The sequence below is a fragment of the Brienomyrus brachyistius genome, chromosome 19, assembly GCF_023856365.1.
Source record: "Brienomyrus brachyistius isolate T26 chromosome 19, BBRACH_0.4, whole genome shotgun sequence".
Classification (NCBI taxonomy): Eukaryota; Metazoa; Chordata; class Actinopteri; order Osteoglossiformes; family Mormyridae; genus Brienomyrus; species Brienomyrus brachyistius.
Genome location: NC_064551.1, coordinates 1,898,024 through 1,913,264, shown reverse-complemented (window position 1 = coordinate 1,913,264; position 15,241 = coordinate 1,898,024). Strand labels below are relative to the sequence as shown.

The 15,241-nt window shown below is 46.7% G+C and overlaps 1 protein-coding gene across 5 annotated transcripts in view; it reads left to right on the top strand.

The window, feature by feature from the left end:
* Nucleotides 1–15,241, top strand: part of col12a1b (collagen, type XII, alpha 1b) — a 67,100-nt gene that overhangs the window by 24,660 nt on the left and 27,199 nt on the right. For 3 of the 5 annotated variants that reach the window (XM_048985080.1, XM_048985084.1, XM_048985081.1), the window contains 25 exons: nucleotides 215–360; nucleotides 1,481–1,610; nucleotides 2,443–2,579; nucleotides 3,480–3,609; nucleotides 3,955–4,094; nucleotides 4,202–4,334; nucleotides 4,698–4,837; nucleotides 6,736–6,865; nucleotides 7,110–7,249; nucleotides 7,363–7,492; nucleotides 7,660–7,799; nucleotides 7,896–8,025; nucleotides 8,232–8,371; nucleotides 8,521–8,650; nucleotides 8,748–8,887; nucleotides 9,893–10,022; nucleotides 10,238–10,377; nucleotides 11,483–11,612; nucleotides 11,754–11,893; nucleotides 12,092–12,221; nucleotides 12,581–12,720; nucleotides 13,531–13,660; nucleotides 14,046–14,185; nucleotides 14,375–14,504; nucleotides 14,960–15,099. In XM_048985080.1, the coding sequence (XP_048841037.1) occupies nucleotides 215–360; nucleotides 1,481–1,610; nucleotides 2,443–2,579; nucleotides 3,480–3,609; nucleotides 3,955–4,094; nucleotides 4,202–4,334; nucleotides 4,698–4,837; nucleotides 6,736–6,865; nucleotides 7,110–7,249; nucleotides 7,363–7,492; nucleotides 7,660–7,799; nucleotides 7,896–8,025; nucleotides 8,232–8,371; nucleotides 8,521–8,650; nucleotides 8,748–8,887; nucleotides 9,893–10,022; nucleotides 10,238–10,377; nucleotides 11,483–11,612; nucleotides 11,754–11,893; nucleotides 12,092–12,221; nucleotides 12,581–12,720; nucleotides 13,531–13,660; nucleotides 14,046–14,185; nucleotides 14,375–14,504; nucleotides 14,960–15,099 (3,386 nt within the window). The remainder of the gene's footprint in view (nucleotides 1–214; nucleotides 361–1,480; nucleotides 1,611–2,442; nucleotides 2,580–3,479; nucleotides 3,610–3,954; nucleotides 4,095–4,201; nucleotides 4,335–4,697; nucleotides 4,838–6,735; nucleotides 6,866–7,109; nucleotides 7,250–7,362; nucleotides 7,493–7,659; nucleotides 7,800–7,895; nucleotides 8,026–8,231; nucleotides 8,372–8,520; nucleotides 8,651–8,747; nucleotides 8,888–9,892; nucleotides 10,023–10,237; nucleotides 10,378–11,482; nucleotides 11,613–11,753; nucleotides 11,894–12,091; nucleotides 12,222–12,580; nucleotides 12,721–13,530; nucleotides 13,661–14,045; nucleotides 14,186–14,374; nucleotides 14,505–14,959; nucleotides 15,100–15,241) is intronic. The other 2 variants (XM_048985082.1, XM_048985083.1) reach the window with 2 other exon arrangements.

Sequence of the window (15,241 nt, the reverse complement as noted above, 5' to 3'; positions counted from 1 at the left end):
TGAAGCCAGTCACTTTGTTCCTACTAATGATGACAAGGTGCTGTTGTCTGAATAACATTATGCAAGGTGGAGAAAAACATTACTTTAAGCTCATATTTCAATGAAATTGAGTGAATATGAAGTTAACTGCCTTATCACACTGGAAGAGCAGTTCTGGGCCTCAGTGATGATCCAGAACGAACGTTTGTTTTTGCTTCTCTTCCACGACTCTCAGATTCAGCAGCCCCAGATGCACCCACTGACCTGGTGACCTCAGAGGTGACACACCACTCCTTCCGGGTCACCTGGACCGGACCCGCTGGCCCCGTGGAGAAGTACCGAGTGGAGTATGTTGCCGTGACTGGAGGGGTCCGTGAGCAGGTGAGCTGTTCCCTTCTGGTCCTCAGCTGTTCTGCTGGAGCTTCCACACCATCAGCGTTGCTTTTCCTATCCTGCGTCCTTATAAGTGATCAGGTTGAACTGTATTGTATGGACGTTTTGAGTTGCGTAAATGGTCATCGAAAAGCACGCCTACTGTATGACACAGCTATGGCAACATCTTCTCTGGTCACACCCTTAGTTTGACGTGAGCCTGGTTTGGCCCAAGTCAGCTTCAGTGGTCCTCGCTTGGGCTGAGATGGAGTTAATGTCATCTCTCTCGCACACACCTACACACAGGTCATATATTCCTGTCATTTTGGGGATTCTCCATTCATTTCTATGGGTGTAACTCTAACCCTAACTAAGACGTCCCTGTTCCTTACCCAGCCCTAACCTTAACCATAAGTAGCCAAAGGCAATACAAAGACTTTTGGTATTTGTAGTTTTTTTTGATTAACTTTAACTTTGAGTAGTTTGAAAGATTGAAATCCTGGTATCATGACAACACACACACACAGACACACACACACAGACACACACACACAGACACACACACACAGACACACACACACAGACACACACAGACACACACACACACACAGACACACACACACACACAGACACACACACACACACAGACACACACACACACACAGACACACACACACACACAGACACACACACACACACAGACACACACACACACAGACACACACACACAGAGACACACACAGAGACACACACACAGACACACACAGAGACACACACAGAGACACAGACACACACAGGTGGCATCTGCTCACCTCCCTTGGAGAAGCTTTCGTGCACCACTTTTGTTGCGGTTTCCCTGTTGGGCAAAATATTTTTGCGTAGACTAGAGCTGAAGATCAGAAGCACAGGGCCAGAGTTTCCCCTGGATGAAATATGTGTGTAGGTGGGTCTGAGGTACAGGGATCCTACAGCCTATCTTAATTTATTGCCTTGCTGAATTATATAATTATGCAACTGTGCTTTGACATTTTGGGTTGATGACAATATGAGAGTTGCGCAAATTCAGTTGCAGGCCAGCACTTGTCCGCCACATCCCTCTCTGCAACGTGCTCTGGTGCTGTTCCTGCAGGTCTTTGTGGACGGGACGGTCAACACTGTGGACCTGGAAGGCCTGAACGCCCTGACGGAATATATCGTCAATGTTTACTCTGTGTTCGGGCAGGAGAGCAGCGAGCCGCTGAAAGGCACTGAAACCACGTGTGAGTGCACCACTGTTTACCCCTCGCACCTTGTTTACACTCTGTTTAATCCCATTTCAGAGTTTTATTAATTAACATCAAGTAAACCTTGGAATCTTCTCTTTGAAAGGACACTTTAGTCGTACGGCATCTTTGAGGCGAGAAGGAGGGAGTTTATGCACAGTAATAAACACAGGCTTGTCTTCCTGCCTGGCTTTCTTCAGTCTCTCAAATGGAGCAGGAGCAGAGGGTCCCCCTCATTTTTAACAGTTTTTATGGGCATGTTCAGAAAACACTGTTCAGGTGCAACGACCCTCTCAAGACAAATTGTTTTTGTGAGGTAAACGGTTCCCACCTGTAGCTGTAATAATTTGGATGTGAACGACAGCTCTTCACCTGTCTAAAATATTTAACAGAAACAATTCAGGGGCCTTTTGCACTTTTTACAGTGCTATTCAACTGCATTCTGCCAAAAATACAATTTACTCCAAGAAATGGTGAATAGATAGTAAGACCAAACGCATACACTGCAGATATGTTTGTGTAGCAGCTATATATAACAGTCGTGATTCAGTTCACCAGTCCAGAGGCAGCTGTGTGCATAAAATGCACAACAGCACCAACAAACAACAACAAGAAAAAAAACAACAATAATAATAATTATAATACTGTATATGGCGCACATGGGAAGTGGAACATGGAAAGTTTGTGTTATATCGTTAATTGCATACAGGATGTTGTGCATGTGATGCTAACTGCTGCTAAGGTCTCACAGTGAGTGCCGCAGCGCCTTCCCATCCTCAAGCGGCTTGTGTGTGTCTCTCTCTCTCTCGGCCTCCTCTTCGGCGCACAGTGCCTTATCCGGCTGCAGGGAAACTGAGGATCACCGACGTCACCCACAGCACCATGAAGCTGGACTGGGACGCTGCCCCAGGAAGGGTGTCCAAGTACATCATCACCTACAAGCCAGAGGAGGGCGAGGCCAAGGAGGTATGCAGTGCGCCCACCCTCGATGCCACGATTTCCTTGTATGTGTCAGTGTGATCATCTGAAAGTGCGTATTTGCAGAGAAGGATGTGGTTGGATGCGCCCGTCCTTAATCCACAAAAAAAATAAATTCTTTTTGAGAAAATGTTCTGGAAAACAAAGGCTTTCCAGCCTAAGGATGCCTTGGGTGGATTTTTCACATCGGCAACATTTATTTATTGATGAAGACAGACGGATTATGTGTCTCAAACAACCCGTATGGATTTCTGTTTAATGTAGACCTTCAAGGCACCGAAACTTCACTGAGATGCCATTGATCCGTTTTGGATCATACACACCTCTGTGCTGGATCAACGACTGAAGACTTTTTCAAACAGGGACACAGGAAAAACCATTATGATTTTTGCATGATGGCACAATTTTTACAGAGACTTTGTGTCATTTTTCTTTAGATACAGGACCTGCTATTTTCTTTTGTTTTTCCCGTCAGTGCTGGACTCTTCCTGGATTTACAAATACCTAAAAAGCTTCCAGATTTGTTGAGGATTGTTCACGCACTTCACAGATGAAGTTTACGGAGCGTGTTTTTTGTTTAAAGGGCAAATAAAAAATGGGGAACACATCCTCTTATAAAAATGAAACAATTTCCAAGAGTTGCCTCCCAGTGGCTCCATTTTTGCTATAGTAACAGAAAACATAACTAAATATAATAAATCAAGCCCAGCACTGAAATGTGAAATGCGCAGGTTGGCTGTTTTATACCAAAATTTAATTGTGTACTTTTAAAGTTTTACCTTGCCAAGTCACAAGCTGAATAATGATTAATGTGTCTGGTTTTATAAATATTAGTACTGTGTTAAATTTGAACTGAAATATTGTTCTTATCTGTGATTTTGCATATAGGTTGAGGTTGGGGGTCATGTGACCGCAAGCGATCTGGAGAATCTCATCTCCCAGACGGAGTACGACGTCGCCGTAACTCCGGTTTACGATGTGGGTACGGGCAGCCCGATGATTGGACAAGCCATCACAGGTAAGGAAAGATGGCAGCAGATGTACTCTCGGGTTCTATTTTCCAGGGTGGAAATATTCACTTAGGGCCTGTGATTTGGGCCTCTGGACAGAATCCTCCCTTCCTTTCTCCCCCCCACTGTGATTTCTCACACAATCTGTCCTCCCCATGTTTATGCACATTCTGCACAAACAGTGCTGTAGGTCGCTTTGCGATCACCCAAGTTCTGCCCCGGATGCAGCTGTTGCTTACATGGCAGGTTTCCCCCTACTGTGCGTTTGCTGGGCCCGATTCTCAGTCAGGCTAATGAGAAAAGCTCAGCCAGCTTTTTAACACGTTTCTTCTCTCCCCTGTCTGTCCGTGCAGATGTGGTCCCCGCTCCGAAGAACCTGCGGTTCTCGGAGGTGACGCAGACGAGCTTCAGGGTGACGTGGGAGCACGGTGCCCCGGACGTGGCTCTCTACCGACTGGGCTGGGTGAAGAAGGGTAGCACGGAGGTCCAATACGTGAGCGCCCCCTCTCCATTTGGTGTCACACGCGCTCATCAGAAACTTCCTGTTCTGCGCTGGAGGCGTGACACGGACTAAGGGGCGCGCTCCTCCTCTCTCCCCAGGTCATCCTGAACAACGACGAGACGAGCCAGCTCTTGGAGAACCTGGACCCTGACACCCTCTATGACGTCACCGTCACGGCCATCTACCCCGACGAGTCTGAGAGCGAGGACCTCATGGGAAGCCAGCGCACAGGTAGATCTTTAGATGTTTCCGGAAGGTGGAGCACGGAGCAGGGAAACCCGTGGACAGTGTTGGATTCTGGCCCACAAATTAAAGGAATTAAGGCAACCCTGATATAGGGAATCAATGAAGAGAGACAGGAAGGGTGTCACATGAGAGGATTTATGCTGAGTGAATAGCAGACATGCTGCGGCATCATCACTGCATATGTGCAGTGCCAAGCGGAGTCTGTGGGCTTTGATAGACCTCCACAAACGAGGTTCTTCTGATCCTGAGAGTTCATATTTGTTCTGTTGTTTCTGCACCACAGTGCTGTTGCTTTGCATTCTTTGCATGTACGATCTTGGTTTTTGACTCATGGGCTGTTTCCCGCAGTACCGTCCGGGCCGCCACGTAACCTGCAAGTGTTCAACGCCACCACCACCACGTTGACGGTGAAATGGGACTCCGCCCCCGGCCAGGTGCAGAACTACAAGATCACCTATGTTCCTGCTGCCGGTGGAAAGACCCTCTCAGTAAGTGCACAAATGTGTGCATCCCAGGGGCTGAAACGGACGTCACTAGTGGGTGAAATGTTAGTTTTAAAACCAGTTTTTATTATCATTAGTGTTAAGCCAGAACTGATTTTTTTTCTCAATCAATAATTTTGAAATAACACTTTTTTTGGGCCAAGTTAGAGTATTTACTATTAAACCTGTAATGCCATTAAAATGTTTTTCTTCGGTTAATAGAAAATGGGGGTTTAATGATTTTTAAAATGCACCGTGTTTTTGCAGTTGAATGGAGTAGTGCATAATGTTGTTTTATGGCATGACGACATCCTAGCTGCTGCTTGACAACTGGACGCTAATTAGTTTGGTCTCCAGCTGTACTTACCAGTCCGCCCTGCAATAAATCGCCTAGGGAGGCCTCATCCCCGAAAGTCAGGCTGCAATAGGCACTGGCTATCTTCCTGCAGTGCCCAGCTGACCGGAGCTCTGTATCTCCTGGGAATACTTCCCGTGTGCAGTTGGCATGCTGCTTGTGTGCAGCATCTGATAATATGCTCAGTCACTGCATTCAGAATTCTTGCATGCATATTCTTAAGTGAGTTATCACTGCAAATGGTGTTTGAATGACATGAAAAAAATCGACCTGTCCATCTGCCCACACTCCAGTGCTCAACGAGTATTAGTCCTGCAGAGTTTGTTCCCTTTATACATTTCTGTGGCTAAATCAGTATTTGTTTTTGGCAGCATAAACTTAAAATTTTATAGAGATGGCTCAAATGTTTATAGATATTTATCATGTAATTAAAAAATGAGTGTTTTTTTGAAAATTACAATGTGTGTGGCTGTTACTACTTTAATAATCAAATAACTTGTCAGATTTCTAAAGAAGCTAAAGATTTTGGTGGTCAGTGATTCTCTACGCAGTGTCTTCAAATATCCCTTCATGTGCCAGAACTCTTCTGACATTATGTGCCACATCATTGTGACGTGTCTGATTACTGTGCATCTCAACTGCTGTTAATGTAGCCTAATCTATGGCTGACAGCTGAGAACTGCAACGGGCCGCTTTTTGTAGATATAGCTGAATGTCTGAAGGATGATTTTTAAATTTAGTACGATAGTGTAGCTGTATATAGAGGATTTTGACTTATCAGCCAGAAATGAGTCCTATCTGGTTTGTAAATGCGTTAATGATTTTAAAAGCTTTCTGATTATCCTTTGTCTTTTCTCGTTTGATCCTGTGACAGGACAAAGGGCACCTCCCTCTTTCTGTTTTACGAATAGCCCTTAATCTGGAGTCAATGTACTTTCTTTGATTATTGCATTCCCCTGCTTTTTGTATGAAATCCCCCAGGAACACTTTAGAAAATGAAAAAAAAAGTGTGAAATCAAATCACGGTGTTCATGGTGATAATGTAAATGGCGGCGGACATGTGAGAGTTGTTACTTAGTATCTTTGTGGCCACAGAGGAAACATTACTGGTTTATGAGATTAACTTAGAATGCTTTGCCCGTGGCATTTCGAAGGATCACCCAGCCTGAACTTGCATTGCTGGAATGGTGAAGATCAACTTTGCAATCAAAATATAATTGCATTTTCACAAGCAATTTCTTTCAGTGTTTGTAGTTTATTATTCTGAAGGATTTGAAGTTAAGGAAAACCAGATTTCTCGGTAATGGGGAAAAATGGAAGCATATAAAGGTGTTATGATGTCTGCAAATGTACGAATCGCATGGCGCAGGTGCACCGTGACGTACGTGTTAGGGAATCCTGATGGTGATTGGCCGTCACGCTCGAGGGTGTATAGCTGCCAGGGAGGCCAGAGACGTGATGGGTACCGGGCACTGGTCCAGGGGCCACATGGGCGTCGCCCCCTTGCATGCTTCACAACATACAAACGCTGCATTTCTGCTCTGAGCAGACCCAGGTGGGACCGAAGAAGAACACTGTGCTCCTGCAGAAACTCATCCCAGACACGCTCTACTCCATCACAGTAGCAGCTGTGTTCCCTTCAGGGGAGACCAAGGACATCTCAGGAAATGGGAAGACCAGTAAGTGCCTTGCAGTCGCTCTCTTTGATGCCTTATGACTTAGCAGCAAATGTCCTGAAGCTCTGGAAATGGGTCACATTTCTTTATGAACATAATCTTTAATGTGACATTAAAATGCACTCAGGCTGGCCTTTTCATTGTTTAAATTGTGTGGTCGTGTTCTTATGTTTTTATTTAGTTTAAGAAGCCACAGATTCTAAATTAATCTCGTGCCGACTTGAACATGTTGCTGTATTTGCCGCAGAATCTCTGGGAGGCGTGAAAAACCTGCAGGTGACTGACCCGACCATAACGACACTGAACGTGCGCTGGGATGCGGCCGAGGGGAATGTGCAGCAGTACAGAATCAGCTACGCACCGGCCGAAGGTGGCGCCGAGATGGTGGTATGGCCGTCTGTGCTTCCAGTGCTTCGGAAAGCCCAGCCTTTCCATCCCTGTTCACTTCTAGCATTGAGTGTTTAATGCCATTTGATTCAAGCATTTTTCGTTCCTTTTAGGACCAAGTTTCTGGAACCACGACATCCACTGTTCTTAGGAAACTGCAGCCGGACACATTGTACAGTGTTACCGTGGTACCGGTCTACGCGGAGAGGCAGGGCATGGCTCAGACAGAGCTCGGAAAGACCAGTGAGTCCATTGCGTGTTGTTCATGCACTTCTCTAGTCCAACATGCGCTCGGTTACGCAGCGACTCATAATGTTATAAAGTCAGTGACTGATTTTTCAAGTTGGTTTACATCTTGCACAGAACCATCCAAGTAATAAATGCAACTCTCTGACCCTTCTTTTGGGCAGAACCCTTTGGAGGCGTGAGGAACCTGCAGGTCACTGACCCGACCATAAATACGCTGAACGTGCGCTGGGAGCCAGCGGAGGGGAACGTGCGGCAGTACAGGATCATCTACGTTCCGGCTGCGGGGGGCTCCGAGGCTGTGGTAGGGCATGGCACCCTTAAAGTGGCCGCATACTGCAAACGATCGTGCGTCATTGACATTTGATTCATGCATTTTTGCTCCTTTATTCATACACAGGACCAGGTTTCCGGAACCACGACATCTACTGTTCTTAGGAAACTTCAGCCAGACACGTTGTACACTGTTACCGTGGTACCTGTTTATCCAGAGGGGGAGGGCATCGGCCAGTCGGAAAACGGAAAGACAAGTGAGTGGGGGACCAAACTAGTATTTATAGGAGTCAAAAGCTGATCCAGCCCAGATAACAAGTTCTAATGATTGCATGTCCAATGTGTGTTTGGTTATGCAGGTGCTCATAATGTTATAAAGTCAATGACTTTTTCAGGCTGGTCTACTTCTTGCACAGAACCGGCTGAGTAATAAATGTATGACTCTGACCCTTCTTTTGGGCAGAACCCTTCGGAGGCGTGAGGAACCTGCAGGTCACTGACCCGACCATGAGTACACTGAACGTGCGCTGGGAGCCAGCGGAGGGGAACGTGCGGCAGTACAGGATCATCTACGTCCCGGCTGCGGGGGGCTCCGAGGCTGTGGTAGGACATTTTTATGACCTTGGCGGGCAGTGATGTGACCTTGGCGGGCAGTGATGTGACCTTGGCGGGCAGTGATGTGACCTTGACGTATCATCCTTGCAAAATGATTAGATTGCGCATCATTGTCTTCATGCATTTTTGTCCCACAGGATCAGGTTTCCGGAACCACAACTTCTACTGTTCTTAGGAAACTTCAGCCGGACATGTTGTACACTGTTACCGTGGTACCTGTCTATGCAGGGGGGGAGGGCATCGCCCAATCAGAAAATGGAAAGACAAGTGAGTCAGGAGAACGTTCATGGTGTTTAGTGACTGATGGCTCATCTGATGTCTTTGCATTAGGGCAATGGTAGACATGTGACTGCTTCTTCTGCAGGGCCATTGGCTGGAGTAAAGAACTTGCAGGTGTTTGACCCCAGCATCAGCACCCTTAGCGTGCGCTGGGATCCTGCCGATGGACCTGTTCGCGAATACAAAGTGTTCTACGTTCCCGCTGCAGGCGGCAGAGAGAACATGGTGTGTGAGTTATGGGCACGGTGACTCTGAAACCCCCCGTCCTCCAGAATCAGTTTGTGGAAAATGGCTAAATAAGCATTAGAATTTGAAGAATCATTTTGAATAGGAATAAATCCATAGAACAGCCTTGGGTTGAGAGCCAAGATAAAAGCTGGCTTGTACAGATGTGTAAGGTAACATGAAGGGGGACAGGATTTGAGTAATTGTTTTGGGTCTTATCCAGAATTTCCTTAAATTCCCACTTAACTGTGGTTAAATGTGAATGGGTTGGAAGGTGTTAAAGGAAACCTTCCTGAAACCTTAATCAGCTTTGGTATGGAAGCTGAATAAAAAGTTTGGAATCAGTATGAAAAATGTGCAAAATATGTTTTGGAAAATGTCTGGCAGTACATGTTATGGGGCCCCTGAAAGCCCAGCATATATCAACATCAACATGACATAAAAAGATTGACAATGCAAATACATAAAGGATACTTCCCTGTTAAAAAACAATCCCTTGTTTAAAAGGTTTTTCCAGTGTTTTCTGTCCACACACCGTTTGCTACATGTCACACTGTTTGTCAGCAGCTGAATCCGTATGTCTGCCTTATAGTATGTCGCAGACCTCCATCAGCATCCTCACGCAGACCCCCCGTCAGCATCCTCACGCAGACCCCCGTCAGCATCCTCACGCAGACCCCCATCAGCATCCTCACGCAGACCCCCCGTCAGCATCCTCACGTAGACCCCCGTCAGCATCCTCACGCAGACCCCCATCAGCATCCTCACGCAGACCCCCATCAGCATCCTCACGCAGACCCCCCCGTCAGCATCCTCACGCAGACCCCCCCGTCAGCATCCTCACGCAGACCCCCCCGTCAGCATCCTCACGCAGACCCCCCCGTCAGCATCCTCACGCAGACCCCCCCGTCAGCATCCTCACCTGCTTGCATCCAAACCTCAGCACTCGCATCCTATATAGCTCTGCCTTCACCAATCACTCTTGGCCATAATCTCTTCCCGCAGGAGAAAGTTTCTGGAAGCTCATCATCCACAGTTTTGAAGAACCTTCAACCAGACACAGTCTACACCGTGTCAGTGGTGCCTGTGTACCCAGCAAGAGACGGGAAGAGACAGTCTGAAAATGGCAGGACGAGTGAGTCCTTTCCGTCTGTTGACACACACATGTAGAAATAGAAAGATATTATAATATTGTGTTTTTTTTTGGGGTAACTTTTACTCCTGGAGTTAATCCAGTTGTACAGATTGTATATGTCACAAAGAGGCTCTTTACATATAAAATTAGAATTATTACAAAGATTTAAATAGTCAAGTATGTCAAATGCTTTTTTTTTTATTATTAATTCCCAGAGCCCTTCAGTGGAGTAAAGAATCTGCGAGTTATTAATCCCACCATCAGCAGTCTGGATGTGCACTGGGAACCAGCTGAAGGGAATGTCATGGAGTACAAGGTCACCTATGTCCCTGCAGCTGGGGGGGCCACCAACACGGTAAGAAGGACGAATTGGGCTCCCCAGTGACACTAAAGTTACGAATAGTTAAGGTCAAACTACTATAGCTTGAGTAACTGAGTCTAATACAATGTTTCCCAGTCTGGTCCTCAGGCACCGGCAGTCAGTCCCTGCTTTAGCTGCCTCTGTACTGCTGGGAAGGAACAAAAATGTGGTCTGTGGTTTCCCCAAGTAGTTTGGCCTTAACTTGACCTTTGACCTTAATTTTGGAACATACTGCTTCTCTTATTAATTATACAACCGTCAATTCTATTGTAATTTTATTCAAAAATGCACATTCATGTGTGTCGCCCCAATATACGGCGCTCTTCGCGCTTCCTGCAAAGAGGCTTTGGTTAGTCCTCACTGCTGGAGGCAGGGTTTGGTTGTTGCTTGTGACACCACAATCAACACAAGCCAATTTCAGACTAAGACGGAACAAAAAACACCTGAAGGTATCAGTTTTTTTTTTATCAGTGCTGTGCAGAGATGGAATAACGTGGGATCGACCGTTTGCATCATTCCACTGTCACCTTGTGTTTAGCAGCAGAGTTTCGCCTAATTTGCAACAAACAGGCCATGGCAGGCCTCACATTGACGGCCACTTAATAATCTCAGCAGGACGCTCTCCATGAAAGCTTGGCTCTGAAGTGGGAAAGAAGCCTTTTCTGTTCATTGATGTGGTTGGAATTAACTTGTCCTGTATGGTCTGTGCCAGAAATGTCAGTAATTCCCCTAAAATGACGAAATTGTTGTTGTGTGTGGTCCAGCCGGTTAAAATGATCTAAGGTCGCTGGTTGAAATCCCGTGATCAGCGGAGTGGCTTCACTGTTCAGAGAGACCTTTAATCCCCAGCTACTTCAGGGCCTTGCTGACCGTCCCTTCTGAGTTGTATGTCACTTAGGATTGAAGTGTCCGCTGAATAGATAAACGCAGGTGATGAAACGTCACGGCGACAAGCCGACCTTTTTCTCTTGTCACTGATGTGAAGCTTGAGATCTGGAGAGAACCATCGAATTCTTGGTTTGTTGACCTTCTTTAGAAATCATTCACTTGGCACAGGCTGCACCCAAATAACGTAGCTGTTCACTTTTGCTGTGGACAGGAGCAAGTTCCAGGGAGCACGAGCAGCACTGTCCTGAAGAGCCTCCTCTCAGACACCCTGTACACGGTTACGGTCGTGCCGGTCTATCCTGCAGGCGAGGGGAAGCCCGAGTCAGACAATGGAAGGACAAGTGAGTCACGACTATCTGTTGAGACGAAACATTCGTGCCACTAATGAATGCCTTTGCAGGTTGTAATTCTTGGTGCTTTTGATGGCTATAATTATATCCAGACATACAGTCAGGGGTTTAATAAAAGGAAAAACATTTTAGGGCCTGTTGGTGGAGTGAAGAATTTGCAGGTCACTGACCCGACCATCAGCACCCTCAACGTGCGCTGGGAGCCAGCAGAAGGGAATGTCCGCCAGTACCGGGTCATCTACGTCCCGGCTGCAGGGGGCTCCGAGTCTATGGTAGGTCACCAGAACCACTTCAACCGCTACCTCCTTACCTACAGAGTCCAGACAAACATGTCAAATGCCACTTTTCCAGTTGGCTCAAGCATGTTTGATTAGATATGGATGAGCTTTGGATGGAACAGGTTTTTTTAAAGGGTTAAAAATTGTTGACTAAGATTGTCTTCTCTGCTTCCATTTCGCTCTCGTAAACAGGAGCAGGTGTCGGGGGGCACGACGTACACGGTTCTCCGTGGCCTGCAAGCGGACACGGTCTACAGGGTGACAGTGGTGCCGGTGTACACCGACCGACAAGGAAAGCCCCAGTCTGACAGTGGCAAAACCAGTGAGTCCAGGCTTTTGCTGAAGTGCTTAGCTCGCTTGTGTGCCTCGGCAGAGGGTGTGTTCGACTTCTGAACTGTGGGAGATTCCATAGCCTTTAGGAAATGCATCGTAAACAGAGCAGCTAAAATACACGCCAACATTCCGGTTAGTACCCGATTAATTTCACTATTAAATCAGTCAAATCGCTGAAGATTACAAAGATCCGTTTGACCGTACTCTAACCCCTGCCTCCTTTTATGCCTCCATCAGAAAATTGGGTAATGACACAGTGCTCTGAATTGAATAGTTGTGGTGCACTGGCCTGGCCACAGTCTCATGTGGTACAGCCAGTGCCGTGATGCAGTGTCTAATCCACTGCAGAGCCACTGGGCGGTGTGAAGAACCTCCAGGTCACGGACCCCACCATCACCACCCTGAACGTGCGGTGGGAGCCAGCCGAGGGAAATGTGCGGGAGTACAAGGTCTTTTACGTTCCGACTCCAGGAGACGTGGAAGATATGGTACGATACAGTGCGACAGCCACTGGAAAATGTATCATCTCAACAGGTGCCGTCACAATAGTGCCACAAATTAACGAGGGTAACGTTGAGTGAAACTGGCTATGGTACAGGATGTGACGTTTTGTTACAAGACACTTTTGGTGCAGTGAAGTCAACTGGGAATAATCTATAAGTCACAAATACTTTGGCTTTAAAATATATATTTTTAAACTACTTATTCATTTTTTTGTTTTCTTGTACTTCTCCAGTTAGTAGCACGCGGTGGAATAAATGCATATTGTAATAGCAGCCTTCCAGCCGGCTAAGCTAGGTGTGATGCGTACTACCTAGCGATGTAATGATGGAAAAAAATAATGACATTTATAATCCAGTAATCCACAGTTGAAAAGAATTCGTCGCCCCACCCACTCCGCAACTGATTGGTCGAGCTACCTTGGTCAAAATGTAATTAATATGAACTCGGTTGCCATTAACCTTAGAACATGTCTATACTTATCAGCCTTATATTATTGCATCTGATATAGTTACATATGTTCTCGTATAACTACACAGTACATAATTATAAAATGCATGTTGTATTGTCCTGCTGATACTTCTCGCGCTTCCTTTCACTTTGCATTCGGATGGAAAAGGTGCTGAAGTAAGTTGCCATTGCAGTTGATTTGCTAGTAGTGTTGATGCAGATTCATAGGTTGCCTGTCATGATATCTGTCTTGGGTTTGTGGTTCCAGTAATTAACCATTTATAGGGGTTGGGAAAAGAAATTGTGTCTTTTCTGTGTCGGATCGATGTTCTCGGTGTTATATGCAGGTCCAGGTCTCCGGAGGGACGACAAGCACAGTGCTGCATAACCTCCATCCCGACACCCTCTATACCGTTTCCGTGGTGCCCGTTTACCCCGAGACAGAGGGCAAACGCCAGTCTGAGAAGGGAAGAACCAGTGAGTGGGCGGAGTTAAATCGCTTTACATTTCATTTTCATTCATGCTTTGTATTTAGGCAAAAACGTGTGTTTGCATCATTTTAAGTGGCAAAAAGGAGTAAGAAGAGATGTGCAGTGGCTGCCTCCGCTCTGGAGGCCCTGCCCGGGCGTAGCGGCTGCCTCCATTCTGGAGGCCCTGCCCGGGCGTAGCGGCTGCCTCCATTCTGGAGGCCCTGCCCGGGCGTAGCGGCTGCCTCCGCTCTGAGGCCGGAAGCCCTGCCCGGGCGTAGCGGCTGCCTCCGCTCTGAGGCCGGAGGCCCTGCCCGGGCGTAGCGGCTGCCTCTGCTCTGAGGCAAGCAGCTGCTTGCCAACAGTGGCTTAAAGGCTAATGCTGCTCCTTCCAGGGCCTTTGGGGGGAGTTAAGAAGCTGCAGGTCACCGATCCTACCATCAACTCGCTCAAAGTGAGCTGGGAGCCGGCCGACGGGGACGTGCGCCAGTACAATGTCTTCTACGTTCCAGCCACCGGGGGCACCGAACAGCTTGTGAGGCCTTTTCTGAATCTTCCTATAGAACATTATGCCTAATATATGTTGTATCTATTTTGTAACTTATCCTAAAAACTTAGAAAGCTATAAAACGGATCAGTGCGGATAACATCGAAATATTTATATTTAATAATGCATGGCTGTGTTGATGAGGCTTTTGACAGCGTTGCCTTTTGTCCTCGGTAGGATCAAGTTTCTGGAATAACCTGGAACACCGTCCTGCGGAACCTGAAGCCAGACACAGTGTACAAGGTGTCGGTGGTTCCTGTGTACTCCGATGCGGAGGGCAAGCGGCAGAGCGAGAACGGAAAGACCAGTGAGTTCGGAGTCATAATTCTTATGATTGAATAAATATAGATAGATAATCTGTTAATCCCAAAGCAAAGCACAGGTTAACAGTACCATATTACACAGCTTTATACAGTAAAAAAAGTCATCTGGACATTAATAGACAGTAACAATAAATAACTCTTCATCCAGACCACTTTCTCAAAGTCTACGGCTGATCAGATGTTGAAGATGCATTGGCCACAACAGTGGGGTTCTTTGACTGAGTTGAACCTTCAACCGTCTGGTCACAAGTCTAGTTCCTTGACCATACTTTAGTTCCTGGTGGTGATTTAGCCTAATTCATTAATCAAAGCGATTGTAAAACATTTTGTTTAACAAGAAGTGTATTGATCTCAGTAAGTTGTATTGGGTACTTGCCTGTCTGCTCTGATAGATCTTCCAAGGTTTAGGTTTAGAGAGGATTTTGATTTTGATCCTCAGAGCCCCTGGGCGGCGTAAAGGGCCTCCAGGTCACGGAGCCCACCACCAGCTCGCTGAAGGTGCGCTGGGAGCCAGCTGAAGGCAACGTCCGACAGTATCGCATCTTCTACGTGCCCAAGTCTGGAGGTGCGGAGGACATGGTACGCTGGCAACACCGAGCATCAGAGACCTTCCAGCGCCGGAGTATCATCAGTTTCACATTATGTTGCATGTGGTCCACAACCCCCTTCCTGTAGAACCGTTTGAAAACTCCCTGCAGAAATTACACATTTGCTGTCTTTC